Source organism: Phascolarctos cinereus, unplaced genomic scaffold (genome assembly GCF_003287225.1).
Source record: "Phascolarctos cinereus isolate Bilbo 61053 unplaced genomic scaffold, phaCin_HiC Scaffold_2;HRSCAF=192, whole genome shotgun sequence".
Lineage (NCBI taxonomy): Eukaryota > Metazoa > Chordata > Mammalia > Diprotodontia > Phascolarctidae > Phascolarctos > Phascolarctos cinereus.
Genome location: NW_027555625.1, coordinates 413,366,342 through 413,381,422, shown reverse-complemented (window position 1 = coordinate 413,381,422; position 15,081 = coordinate 413,366,342). Strand labels below are relative to the sequence as shown.

At 37.6% G+C, this 15,081-nt stretch overlaps 1 protein-coding gene across 4 annotated transcripts in view; it reads left to right on the top strand.

The window, feature by feature from the left end:
- FBXO38 (F-box protein 38) overlaps positions 1-15,081 on the top strand; it is a 110,396-nt gene that overhangs the window by 61,966 nt on the left and 33,349 nt on the right. For all 4 annotated transcript variants that reach the window (XM_020969110.2, XM_020969108.2, XM_020969107.2 and 1 more), the window contains 3 exons: positions 2,421-2,591; positions 4,156-4,298; positions 6,262-6,472. In XM_020969110.2, the coding sequence (XP_020824769.1) occupies positions 2,421-2,591; positions 4,156-4,298; positions 6,262-6,472 (525 nt within the window). The remainder of the gene's footprint in view (positions 1-2,420; positions 2,592-4,155; positions 4,299-6,261; positions 6,473-15,081) is intronic.

Below are 15,081 nucleotides of genomic sequence, written 5' to 3'. Positions count from 1 at the left end.
GCTTTACCAAATGCCTTTCTCATAATAGCCTTATAAAAATTATTAATAATTTTTTTTAGATGAGGAAATTGAGGCCTGGAGAGATGAATTGAAAACACTTCACCCAATTTTACACAACTAATTAGGGTCAAAGCTAGGATTTGAATCTATGTCTTTTGATGCCGAGTTCAGTGTTATTTCTGTTAGATCATTTTGCTGCTCTCCCAACCCCCTAAAAATTCTCCATCTAGCCTCCTCTTCTAAATACTCCACTTTAACCCTCCCTTTCAGGAAAAGACTTGTAAAAAAGGCCTAGGAAAGAAGGTAACAAATTAAACTCTTCCCCACCTCTCCCCCCCCCCGCTTTAATGGGGAAAAAGTTATAGATTGAGGGTAGCCTTTGGAGGCTGATTGTGGTGTTTTATATATTGTGAGGGGTGCAAATGAGTTAATGCCCAAGAATGTCATCTCTCTCACCTCCATGCCTTTGACCTAGGCATGTACCTTGAATGTATCTCCTAATCTCGTCCTTTAGAATCTTTTGATTTCATCAAGACCATGTTCAGGTACCACTTTCTACCTAATCTACCTAAGCACTTCCTGATTCCCCTAGTTATCAGTGTTTTCTCCCTCCTGAAATTATCTTGTATTTACTTGCCTGTATACCTGTTGTATCCTTAAGGTCAGGGACTGATTTCATTTTTTGTTTTCGTATTATACACATAATTAGTGCATAATAAATGCTTTTTTAATTGAATTGAAAAAGAGAAGACCCAGAGAGGAGAGATAGGCTTTATCCTTCCCTGAAGTGAAGTGATTCTTGGAATTTTTGAGGGACCATAGGTTGAATAAGGGAAAAGATCATAATTTCTAGATTTAGTCAAATTTCCTTACTTTACAGATAAGGGAACTGAGGTTTGGGAAGTAGAGTGACTTGTACAAGGTCACACTGAGAGGGAGTAGCAGAGCTAGGATTCTAACCAGGTGCTCTGATTGCGCTCAGTGTCCTTCCTTCTATATCACGTGGCTTCTTACATCATTAGAGTTGAAAAGGAACATAACATTCATTTTATTCAATCCCCTCATTTTGCACATGAGGACACTGAATCCCAGAAAAATGATACTGCTGGCCTAAGGTCCCATAGGTAAAGTAGGATAATCAGGAACCAAATCCTGGTCTTCTGCCTTCACATCCATTACTCTCTCTGCTATATCACACTCTCCTCCTAGAAAAGAATCATATGCTACAAGATCTGAACTATAAGTACCCACGGAAAACATTGAGCATTGTAGTTCAGGGAGACACTTGGGTACAGGAGGATTGAAGTTAACTGTGGAGAGAAGAAAGCAGGTTGTATCCAGAATGAGAGAGATGCTTGCAGGTGACAGGGACGAGTGAGGATTGAAGGAGCTGAAAAAATATAATTTCTCCATGAAAGCAAAGGGTGAATCAGTTAGCCAGTCTAAGTCTTAGTTTCCTCATCAAATAAAGGAATTAAATTACATGATCTCTAAAGAAAGTTCCTTCCAGTTTTCACACTCTCTTATTTAGATTATATAGTTAACTTCAACTGGTTGCACACTACTGTGTTGTAATTCTCTACTAATGAACAGATGGGGGACCCTCTCAGAAGCCTGCAGTGACCCAGGCTTCCACTGGGAAAAATGTTCTTTTTTCCCTCTGCTGGGCCCTGGTGGTAGAAAGCTGCCTAAATCAGCTGAGGCAACAGCCTTCTGTTCGGGGGCTGTTTTGGACACCTGTTTTGTTACAGAGGGAATAGTTGGAGCTCCCTGGTGGAAACTTTAAGAAATATTTTGAGCCCCCTGTTTTTATAATCCAAATGTTAGATTCCCACGGGTATAGTTCTTGAATGTGAGCTTAGTTATATTATTAGAATTTTATTTTACTCTTTTTTAATCCAGAACTGAAAACCTCACCTTATATTTTGGCCAATACGGTATATTTTTTATCTATTCTTTGGGGGCTGTTAGATGTCACATTCATTTTCTGTCTTCAATTTTATTCCTTTCACGATTGAAAGTGAAATTCTTCTTATTTGTATTTCTCAGTATTAAGAATCTTTGTTCCATTCCTCATTATGGTGTGAAGGTGTGCCTCATGTATGAGAATTAGCTTAGCTAAGTGTGGAGAGACTTGTCACTTAGCATTGACTACTAAGCGATAAATATATTTATCCATAGCAACTGAAAAATTGGCATAAAGAGGTATTGGAAGGCTTTCTAATGTAGATGAAATATTGGTACAGAGTTTAGCCACACAGTTGAAATTAGGGATCCTTGAAGTATCGAGCTATTAAAATTAGTTTTTTATGTTATAAAAGAAACCTTGTTCTTCATGTAGGGTAGGTTAAAGGTAGGAAGTAAGCAGCCTTATTTGTCTTCTAGGAGTTTGGCTTTCTGACACTGATTTCTCATTCCAGGCAAAATGACCAATGCTGATTTGGTGAAGTATGGTTTAGCTGATGTTGTGGAAAATCCTGGCATTATCACAGATATCGGGATGAAGGCTGTCAATGAGGTTTTCTCCTGTATCAAATATTTGCTCATTTACAATTGTCCTCATCTGCATAACCCAAATAATTGGATCACAGGTACTATAAACTTAAAGATATAGCTATTACTGTGTAGTCAAAATAAATGATGCCACCGTGTATCTAGAGCTTCTAGAAGCCATTCCTTACCAGTTTAACAACATGGTCCATATTCATCTTGCTTTATCCTGGAGCTACAGGTTCCTTAATACCCCATATCAGGGACTAACAGCCGTTTTCATTTCTGTCATGCTTTTTTCACACTAGTTCTCTGAAGTAGTGCAAATATAACGCCTCACATTTCCATCAGCTGAATTTGATAAAGCACTTTGCTTACAATAATCTCATGAGGAAGGTAATGACAGCTGACAGGTGTACAATTCTTTAAAGTCTACGAATCTTAAACCTGTGCCATCTGTAGCTAAATATCAGCTCTGCTACTTACTACCTGTGTTACCTAGGGCAAAGTACTTAATAGGATTTAGAGCAGGAAGAGACCTGACGTGATCTTTACTTAACCCTCTGTTTTACAGATGAGGAAACCGAATGCCAGTGAGGTTAAGTGATGTGCCCAAAGTTACCCAGTATTCCAGTTCATGTCTTCTGACTTCAAATTCAGTGCTTTTTCTACTATACCACGCCTCCATTTTTATTTATCAGGGGAGAAAGGAGATTGGATCAAATGATACCTAAGGTCCCTTTGAGTTCCAAACATAATCGTATACTATTACTGTTTTAGGTTAATTTGTTTACCACAGTCATGTTTATTTTAAGTGTATGCAAGTTTGGAGGACTTTTTTCTTAACTCTGCAATTCTCTTTATATTCAGAACAGGTCCCTAAACAACAAGTGTGTTCCCCCTCTCTCGGGGCACCAGGTCTCTTTGGGTTTGGGGCACTGTGACTAAAATTCTGAAAGACAAACCTGTTAGAATAATGTTTATCACCCAGACATTAATATACCAGAAATTGGATTCTAACAGCCCCGTATCCCTAGGGAATCATAAAGAGACTTGTGGGTCACATTGATATTTGGTTGCTGTAGCAATGGAGCATGTTTAAATTGATGTTGCTAGAAAAGTGTTTTTAAGAAGACTAGCTCTCACCGATCTTTTTGCTGTGGTGGTTTCAAGAAGCGTCATAGGTAAGAGCTGTGGAGGCATTGTAGTGTAGTAGAATGTTGCATTTAGAGTTAGAAACCTTAGTTTTGACCTCTTTCTTATAGATAGGCTTGGGGGGAGAGGAGGGGAGGGCAAAGGAAAGGGAAACAGTAAGAATGAAGGATCCTCTTGTAGAGGAAAGAGCACCAAATTTAGAGTTAGAAGGCCTGAGTATGAATCCTAGCTCTGCCAATTATAATTGTATTCTGCCAAATACAGTTATATAATTTGTGGATTATAACCATCTGACTTTAGGCAAATCCCTTAACATCTCTTGCCCACAGTTTCTTCACCTGCTAAATGAAAAGATTGGAATGGATGACCTCTCTGGTGGTTCTTACCAGTTCTAAAAGTTGTCTCATTGATGACCTTTTGTGACTTGGCTGCAGCAGTTTGGCGGCCTAAAACAGGAAGCAAGACTAAAGAAGTTTTAAGACCTGAAATTATTCACTTTTCCTTCTGCAGACCATTCAAGATGGACGCGACTAGTTGACCTCACTTTGGTGAGATGTCATGCAGTTAAACTGGAATCGTTTAGTCAGTTCATTGAGTTGTTGCCAAGCCTGGAGTTTATCTCTCTGGACCAGATGTTTCGAGAACCGCCCAAGGTAGATGACACGGGGAGTATTTGTTTGGCTTATTTTGAAGCTCAGGAAAGAAACAAAACAAGATGATCTGCAACAAGCATTCTAAAAATATGTCCACTTTTTGAAAGTCATAATCGAGGAACAATTTTTGAATGAACTGAAAACTCTGTGAAAGTTATACAGATAATAGTTTAAGCAGTATAAGGTAGTGGAAAAAGCTGTAAACTGGAAATCAGTAAACCTGAGTCTTACTGCTGGTTCTGCCAGTAGCATGCTGTGTAAGCCACTTTTCCTTTCTTGTTCTTATAGTTTCCTCATCTATAAAATAAGGGGGTTGATCTAAATTATTTCTCAATTCTAAGCAGATATGTTGTATACACAGCTCGCAGTAATTTACAAAGATAAGAGAAAAAGAGAAAAGTTAGGAACAAGTTAAGACTCGCTGGACTCTTCCATTAATTTTGATGGACGAAAACTTACCATAAAGGGTACTTCCCATTCAAGTTAAGGTCAAAGCCCAGACTGTGATTTGCCTGTCTGCCATGCCTACTCACCCATCCTGAAAACCCTATTCTCAGAGACTCAAGAGTTGGGGGCTAAGATAGCCAGTTGTACTGGAACTTGCTAACTTATGGGGAAGTTTCCCCCAGTAGTCCTTGGTCTCTTCCTCTATAAACAAAGTATTTGTTATATAAACGCCAGCATTCCTTTTAGCTCTAAAATTTTGTAACTTAGGAAATTCAACCTTTAAAGGTTTTGTTTACCCCCAGAGAAGACTGAACCTGCAGTTTAGGTATGCAGACATCAGGTGGTGATGGGCTCTGAGCTACTACCACTCCCATGAGTACTGTGGTCGAACCAAGCTACAGTATAATGTAGTTTCAAGAACATTATATTTGGAGCTAAATGACCTATGTTCATATTGTAGCTCTGCATCTTCTAACTTTTGTGCCATTGGGAAAGTCATTTCTGTTTTCTGGGCCTGAGTTTCCTTATCTATAGAATGACTAGGTTGGCCTAGAGCCAGGGTTCTTAACCTGGGTTTAGGATTTCAAGAGGTCCTTGAACTTGGATTGGGGGTGAGGAGTGGGGGTAGAATACATATCATTTTCACTAACTCCCGATTGAATTTTAGCATTTCCTTCAAGTATGAATTTTTAAAAAAATTGTTCTGAGAAGCAGTGCATAGGCTTCACCAGATTGCCAGAAAGGAGTCTGAGACAGAAAAAACGTTACAAACCCCTAGCCTAGATGATTTTGAAGGTCTTTCCAGCTTTGGAATTCTATGATTCTGTGTAGCCTGAATGATCCTGCTTTGGAGTATGACTTGCTGGACGAAGAGCAAAGATTTGTAATAAGACAAGGATTGCCATAAGAAATGGATGTATAATTGGATTTGATATCAGTATTCTGGAATAAGAAATAGGGCCTAAGAATATGCTGTGGGAATTTTTTTCTTTGTTGCCATAATAACCATAATAATAGTGATAGTGTACATTTCTGTCGTGCTTTTAGAGTTTACAAAGTGCTTTCTTCATGAGCTAGTTTATACAAATATTACCTTCCTTTTGCATATGATCAAACCAGTACTCAGGCTAATTGCCTTGCCCATGCTCACATAGTTAAAGCATTTTTGGACCCAGGACTTGAATACATATCTTCTGCTCAGAGTCCAGTATTTTTCCCACTGTACCATACTGCCACATCCTTTGTCCTAGAAAATCAGGATATCCAATCATACAAAATATGCGAAAGGATTCCAGACAGATTTGTATATGAGTTCAACATAAAGAGACCTGCAGCTCCTGAATCAGTTTCTTTCATCTCTAAATCATTAAACCCCTTTTCTTGGGAAGATGCAACATTTGGAGTAGCTCAGTCTTAGGCAGAAATCAGGAGGTAAAAATGTTTTGAATTTTGACTTTACCCGGCATTTGGATTGATCATCCCCTTGTCGTTGATATCTGGCTATGTATTTCTTTAGGGTTGTGCTCGTGTTGGTCTGAGTGCAGGTACGGGGATTGGTGTTTCGTCAGCCCTGGTGAGCAACCAGAATTCCAACAATGAAAATGACAATCATCCAAACAACAACCCGAACGCACCCAACAATAATCCCCAGCAGGCCAATGACCAGAATGAGGAGAATGAGATGCGCCAGGATGGGCAGGCTGAAGAGCAGCAGATTGCAGCTGAGGGTAACCCTGTCCTTTTGTGAGCTCCAGACAGAAATGGTTTTTACTTTGCATTCTCTTTCTTTTTGCCCAAGTCCCACCCGCTTTTTCTTTCTTCTTCCAGGAATCATCACCCTTTACTGCTGGGTTGGCTAGTGAGCAGACAGAGAGAGAATGAGCATTTCTTGTTTTGCTCGCCTTTGCAAAACATCAGACTTGACAGCAGTTCATTTGAAAAGGAACCTGAGTGTCCTAGTTGGTAGTTTGCCCAGATTATTTGTGATCATTTAACTTCAGGCTCTCTAGTAGTAAACATTAGGGCACAGCAGCTAGAGAAAAACCTAATGTGATTGTGGGTGTTTGACCTTGGGAAGTCACTTGCCCTTCTCCCTGGACCTCAGTTTCCTCATCTGTAAAATGAAAAGATTGGATTCAATAACCTCTGAAGGACCTTCCAGTGCTAGATCTGTGATCTGGTAATGCTAAGTTGAGTATCTAAACAAAAAGAAGAAATAATCCCACTGTGCTTTACTGCAGTCACACTATATCTGGAGTATTGTGATCAATTGTAGTGCACCACACGTTGGTGACAATGTAGAGTGCATCCACGAAAAGAGTGGATAGAAAATAAGATTCTATGAGAATCAGTGAAAGAAACCAGGGATGTTCATTTTGGATTAAGGAGATGAGGAAAGAGGTAGAGCATGCTTTTGTTACCTTTGAATGTGTCGAGGGTTGTCATATGAAAGAGGGGTAGTATTTGTTCCACTTGGTCCAGTAGGCCAGAACTAAGAGATTGCAGGGAGGTTACAGAGAGGCATATTATGCCTTGATATAGTGGAAAATTTTATGACAGAGCTGTCCTGAAATGTGAAATGGAATGGATGAGCTTGGGAGTTAGAGTTCCCTTTCCCTTTTGGTCTTTGAGCAGAGGCTGGGTAATCTTACATCTTGGGGAGGTTGTAGAGACAATTAATGCTTCAATTGTAGGGATGGGTATTACCTGTAACCTGGATGTTCTCTTCCAAATCTTAGATTCAGTGACTCTGTTAGGTATTCTCATAGTGTTCAGTAAATCTGTGTGGATGCAATGATGTAAGAAGGGGATAAAATATGGAATGTCGCAAATGAAATTGACCATTATTGAGAAGGGAAGTAGAATTTGAGAGCCATTACAGAGGTAGAGATTGAAGTGAAAAGGCAAAGGTGACAATCTAGAAGATGAGCAAGAGTTTGGCCTAGCTTAGCTTAGCCCTATATCATAAAAATTAGGCATGAAAATGTATTTTATTTCCTCCTCACAGAGAAGAAGAATAGTATTGTTTTCTATGGACCCTGAACAGCAGGTAATTCTTGTCATAGATATGGAGATTGCAATGATCAAAGAGTTGCCTTCATAGGTGACTCAGGAACTAAGCACATGAAAACCTGAATGCCCCTGCCTTTCTTTTGCCTCTCTTATCTTCCCATAAATAATGTGCAGTAAGTTTATTCTCTTGGCTTCTTTTTTCCAGCTTGACCTTTTGGGCTGTAAAAAGATACTCATTTCTCCAGGACTGTGTGCTGTGCACCAGCAGGAGCTTACCTCATTTCAGAGTCCATTATAGTAGGGCAGAGTACCCTACTGTTATGCAGACTGCCTTCATGATAATATTCTTTTATTGTCTAATGCTTGATTCAGTCTAGCTCTTGACTGAGTCAAAAGATAAATTTGCTTAAATGGTTTGTAGTTAAACATTTGCACAGATTATTTGTGATCATTTAAATAAGACTGTAAAATATTGAGTAGTTTATTAGTTTGGCCCCCTTCTACTGTAAGTCATAAAAGAGATTTGAATTTTTGTCCTCATCAGTTATCATGAACTTAGATAATGCCTATGTTCCATTCTAAAGTGTGCCTTTTTTTTTTGTTTCAGAAACATTCTTTTTTTAAAAAATTAATTTTATTAATTTAAATTTTAAAATTAATTTAAATGTATTTTTTCATTAACAATCATCTGCTCTCTTTTTATCATTCCCTGCTCCCCCAGAAACAAATACACACACGCACAAATACAAATAAAACCCCTATAACATACCATTAAGCAAAACACATTCCCACATTGACGTTTTGCATATCTAGTCTGTCACCTCTGTCTTTCGCTTAGTAGGTATTGTTCTAAATCATTGGTCAACTAGAATCAAAATGTAGCAAAACACTCCAAAGTATTTCATCTTGTTTGATTTCTATGACCCCTGTTGAAATAGTTCTTTAGTTCTTATGTAGTAGTACTTATATCAGTACCCTCTTTGCCTCCAATTCAAACATAGCTTTCAAAAATCTATTTACTTTCCTATGTTTCTCTTTATTCTCATGATTTTTTTTTAAACTTTAAATCCAGCTCTGTTCTTTTTATCAGTAATGCTTGAAAGTCTTCTGTTTCATTAAAAATCCATTTTTTCCCCTTGTATGATTACATTCACTCTTGAGCTGGGTAAGATATTATTGGTTGTAAGCCTATATCTTTTGCCTTTTGGAATATGGTTTGCCATGCTCTTTGCTTTTTTTATGGTAGTAACTTCTGAATCTTATGTGATCTTGACTGTGCTTTCTCATTACTTAAACTCTTTCTTGCTGGCAACTTGCAGTAATTTTTCTTTGACCTGTAAGCTCTTGATTTTAGCTATGATATTCCTAGAAGTTTTCATTTGGGGAACTCTTTGAGGAGATGACTACTGAATTCTTTCTATTTTCATTTTGCCTTCTGGTTCTGAGAAATATAGGCAGTTGTCTTTCATGATTTCTTGAAATTAAGGCTCTTTTTTTTTGGTCGTGGCTTTCATGTATGTAGTGCAGTTATTAAATTATCTTTCCTTAATCTGTTTTCCAGGTTCTTAATTTTTATATGTGGTACCTTACGTTTCCTTCTGTTCTTTCAACCTCATTTTAATATTTCTTGTTTTCTCATGGAGTCATTGAACTCCATTTGGCTAATTCTAATTTTCAGTGAGTCTGTTAACTTGGATAAGATTTTATAATTCTTGTTCCAAACTATTAATTCTCTTGCCAACTTTCTCCTCTTTACTTCACATTTCTTTTCCACTTTTTTCCTCTGTTATTCTCATTTAATTTATACTATTTTAAAACATTTTTAAACTCTTGCATCATTTCTTCAAGGAGTTCTAATTGATCTTGTGAGCAAACTGTGCTTTTATTTGAAGCTTTGCTTGTAGATGTTTTAGAATTATTCTTTTTTTCTAGGTTTGTGTCTTGAATATCCCTAACCTCTTTATCGGGTTTTTTGTTTGTTTTTAAATTTTTATTTATCTTCTAGGGATCTGCTCTGGGCAGTCTGACATTGCTGGTTTAGCTGGCAGGGGATGTAGGTGGGGTTGTCTCCTTTCTTGGCAGATCAACATGCTGCTGTCTTGGAAAAGGGACTTCCTCCACAGTCTGTTCTGAGTGACCTGATGCAGGGGATTCTGAGCATTGTATCCAAGCTTCTGAACCCTCCAGGTGATCTCTTGCTGTTAGTGTCAGCCCTGTGACTGAATCCTTGATAAATGCTGGACTTTTCTTCTGGGTGCTGAGTCTCAGTTTCTTCATTTTCAAAGTGAGAGGGTTAGACTACATCTCTTAAAATTCCTTTATCTCAATCAGTCTATAAATCCAGAAGGAAAGGACATGAAACAGTATAAGGCAAGGAAGTACTGATTGTGTCTGTTCTCAGACTCTTCTTGTATGAAGTCTTCTCCAGCCACTAGAGTTCTTCAGTGAACTCTCCGTCTTCTGAATGTTTGCTGCACTCATTTTGTTAATAGAACATGTAATTTTTTTTTCCTATATAACTATCTCATTTCTCCAAGTAAGGACAATAATTGTTTTTTCTGCTTATTTATAGGTACTCAAATATTTGGTTATTGAATTATATGTAGGTGTTTTAAAGGATACATGATCAAATCCATCTGGCTACTTCCTCCTCCGTTATAGCTCCAAACTGGCTTCTTATACTATTCAATTCTTATCTGTATCTTTCTGTAATTCTTCTCTAGAGGTTCCACCCAAAGCACAGAAAGCCTTTTTCTGGTGATCTTGAAATCTCAAAAAAATAACATTTCTGACTAAGTTGGTTGCCAAAATGGGAGTCAGTCCAACCAGTTCCCATATACCTACTCTAGCAAAACCCTGAAGTTTGCACCAGGCCAAATTAAAAAAAAAAATTCTAATACTCATTAAGTGATTCCTTCTCTTCCAGACCTATGTAACATCTTCTAAGACCCTGAGGATAAGAAAAGTCAGTGCTAATGCAGGGTATTCTTCTAGTTTGAACAGAGACAGCTCTGTATTCTGAGGCAATAAAAGCAAAGGTCTCCTCTGAGAAAGCCCTAAAGTAAAGTTACTCTGGAAGTACAGTAAATAGCAACAGTATTGAAGTCTTCAGACCATGATGGTTTAGGCACAAGGGCTCTGAAGTTCCTAACACTCTGTCCTGAGATGTCAGAGAAGGCCTGGAAAATCAGAGCTCTGAATCCTCAAGCGACCAATGGACCAACCACTGCATTCAAAAGCGTAGCAGGGAGCAAAGCCTGGACTTAGTAAAAGGCCCTAATTCGGGAATTAATGCTAGCAAGATGAGTAGGTTAAAGAAAACACTAATACAAAAATTATTGCAAATCTAGAGATACTACAAAAGGAGAGAGTAATTTTATAACAACTGCTAGCAAAGTCTTAAAAAATATTTTCCTCAAGAACTAATGAATATTTAGAAGAAATGAAGCAAGAGATGAAGGAAATAAAGACTCTAGACAAAAGAATTGGAAGGAAAATAAATAGCTTAGAAGAGAGAACGAGTAGAATAGATTGGTGACCCCTTGAGATAACAAGTCAAGGAAAATACAGAATTGTTGGGAACTTCTGGTCGATGCGAGGAACAAAATAGAGAACTGGACATAGTCTCTTATTCCTACAACCTCTCAGACCTCTTCAAAATAGAAACTATGCTTCAAAGATAAAGCAACTTCAGCTGCCTCAATGGTCCATGTCACACATAATCCAAAAGAAGATTTTATTAAAAAAACAAAATGACAATAACCTATTATCCTATATTCATTGACCTTGAGCTCACTCAGCACTGCTCCCCCACCTTCCTCTCTTCCTGTAGTGATACTACAGTAGTAGAGCCAAGGATATGACCTAGGCCTCCAATAACTTTGACCTCTTCCCACTTTCCAGTGCCATAAAGACCCCCACCTTCAGGGCTACAGAAATTTACCATGGCTATGAAAGACAGTCCAGCCATAGCCCTTCAAGAACAAAATATGCCACCACTCTGTAGCACTAGTGCTACAAAGCTCTGAACCACTAGTACTAAGGTGGACAACCCATACTACCAGCAATGCTGGTGCCAGAGTAGATAGCCCCCTTAGCATCAGAACTGCAAAGCTCCAAACTGGCAACGCCAGGCCAAAGAACTAAAGAATAAAGGGAGCAAAACAGGAAAGCACATATATGGGGACTGTGTAGCATTTAGTTAAGCCTGAAGAGCACAGTATCCAGCTAGGACCAGTGCTGATCACCCAGAAGTCACTTGGGGCAAAGAACTGGACTGGTCAACTTTGAATTGCTTACCATGGGAGGTGGCTGAGATGCTTTTAGATCCAGCTCTTAAGGATACTATCTGAGGAGAAGAAGCCAGAAAGTGATGATAGGGGAAAATTGAGGGGGAGGGGGGAAGAGACTGAAATTACCAAAGATTTCATGAAGAAGAAAACTCAAAGATCTTGAACTTAAGCAGGTAAATCAACAGGGAAAACAGTAACAGCAGAAGTATAACCTCTAGATATAGTAAACTCTTTTAGGAATTTATGAATAAATGTTTCAAAACAAAGGAAAACAATTCATCTCATAATGAGGTGGAGTATCTTGTGGAATCTGAGAACAAGACACTACAACACATTGTTCCTGAGTGGTAATTCAAAAGACAGATGTGAATTATGAGAACAGAATTTAACAGCCTGCACAGAAAAAACAGTGGGCATGATAGAAAAACTAGAATCTGCAATGGTAAGCCTCACCAAAAGAAAAAAAAGAGAGAACAATAGATTGGGAATGCAAATGCATAGAAGTGAAGGACAATCTAGAAGAAGAGAAATAGAGCACAGTGATTTTGATGACTGGATGCATAGAGATTGCATAAGGATCCTAGGTCTCCCAGAATAACACTACAGAACCAAAAAGCCATAACACTGCAATTAAAGGAATAGAAGAGAACTGCTCAGAATATCTGAATATAAGAAAATGAAATTCTGATGAAAAGAATTCACAGATCTCCAGGAAAAAAAAAAAAAACCTAAGGCTGCAATCTCCAGGACACATAGTGATTAAATTTAACAATTGATTTAGAAACAAGTTCTGCAAGTGATCAGGAGAAAGAACTTCATATACAAAGAAAAGGAAATCTGAATAACACAAGATATTCTTCCCCTGCCATCAAACATAGGAGGGAATGGCATAATGTGATCTAGAGAGCAGTGGAGCTTAGCATTCAGTCCATGGTGACATAACCTGCAGACAGAGAGGATGGATAATGAAGAGAGTAAGAGAAATCTTTCTTTTTGGAGATGGGCACAAAATATGAAATTTTGAAAACAAGTGAACAGGACTAGTTGAAGGGGAGGAGAGGAAAGACGAATCAACTTGATTGACTGAAATGAAAACAAGGGTGTAAGAAGTATATTACCAGATAAAAGCAGGAGAGAAAAAGGAAGTAATAAGAAAAACTTCAAAGGGAAAGGCTGTGGGAGATGAAGGGATCGGGGGGGGGGGGGGGGGGAGAAGAGAGCCAGTGGAGATAGATTTCAATATCCATCTCTCAATGACTATTAAAGGCACAGAGATATTTCAAGTAAGTGTCAAAAGGTATAAATAGTTAATACATCCTTTACAGAATGTAATGCAGTAAACATAGATGGCTACCAGAAAAAAAAAAATTATAGACCCAAATGGAGACTCAGTGAAATCTTTTGTTGTTGTTGTTTTGCTAGGCAATGTGGTTAAGTGACTTGCCCAGGGTCACACAGCTAGTAAGTGTTATGTGTCTGAGGCCAGATTTGCACTCAGGTCCTCCTGATTTCAGGGCCAGTGCTCTATCCACTGTGCCGCCTAGCTGCCCCAACTTCAGTGAAATCTTAAATAATGGTCAAACAAATCATAGAAACAATATGTAAAAAAATTGTAATGATGGAACAATATACAAAAATTTCTGGGTTGTAGATGAAGCAGGCTTCAGAGGGAAAGTGATATCCTTACATACATACATTTACAAAATAAAAAAAGAATGGATTATGAACTGGATATGGATTTTTAAAAATTAGCCAACAAATTTAAAAAAAAGAACTAAACACAAGAGAAGATATTAAAAATTAGAGAGGAAATAGATAAATTGGAAACAACCTTAGAAATGATAAATCAGACTAAAAGCTGATGAAAATTTGTAATTTTGAAATTGAAAGTAGCAGTAAAATTGATAAACCCTTAGCTAATTTGATTAAAAAGAAGAGCAGAATATCAGATCGATAAAATAGCAAATAAGCAAGGTGAAATCACAGCAAAACTAGAAGAAATAAAAGGTAATCAGAAAAAATATTATGTACATCTCTATGCTAACGAAACTGAGAACGTGAAATAGAGGAATACTTTAAAAACATAAAATACTCTGACTATCAAAACACCAGATAGAGTTCTTAAATAGTCCTGTCTGGGGAGGGGAGAGGGAATAGATTTGGCTGTAAAGGAACTACCGAAGGGGAGGGGTACTGGGGGAATCCTGTTGTTGATGGATTTACAGGAGAATTCTGGCAAACTTTTAAAGAATAATTAGTACTCATCCTTCATAATTTATTCTCAAAAATTGAGGGAGAAAAAAAAAGGCTCCATACCAGAATCCTTTGTGAGACAAATACAGTCCTAATGCCTAAACTAGGGAAAGATAAAACACAGAAAAAAATAATAGACCGATGTCATTAATGGACATTGAGTCAGAAATTTTCAGCAAAAACCTGTCAAACAGACTATAGTGATTTAACCAAGAAATCATTATTATGATCAAGTCGTATTTATGCCAAGTGGTGCAGGCAAGGATGGTACAACATTAGGAAAACAACATAGTCACGTGAGAAATCAAAACATCCCAAACCACTTGATCATCTCCAGTAGATTCAGAATATGACTTTGACGAAGGACAACATTCTTTAATGCTAAATACAGTAAAAAATGTGGACATAGAGAGATCTTTTTAAAAATATGATAAAAAGCATCTATCTAAAGCCAAAAATAAGAGAGAAAAATTAAAGAAATAAAAATAAGAGGAGATAAAATATCATTCTTTGTTGATGATATGATACTTGGAAAATCCTAGAGAATTAGCAAAGATACTAATTGAGATAATAGCTTCAACAAAGCTACAAGCTACAAAATGAACTCTCAAAAACCAACATTTATATAATAATAATAAAATACAAACAATAGAAAGGGAAATCCCATTCCAAATAACTATAAAATGCATAAAGTATCTGGGAATCAACTTCCCAAAACTGCACAAAAGACTTGGTATAGATAGATTCAGTTACAAAGCATTTCTTAGACAGCAAAACCT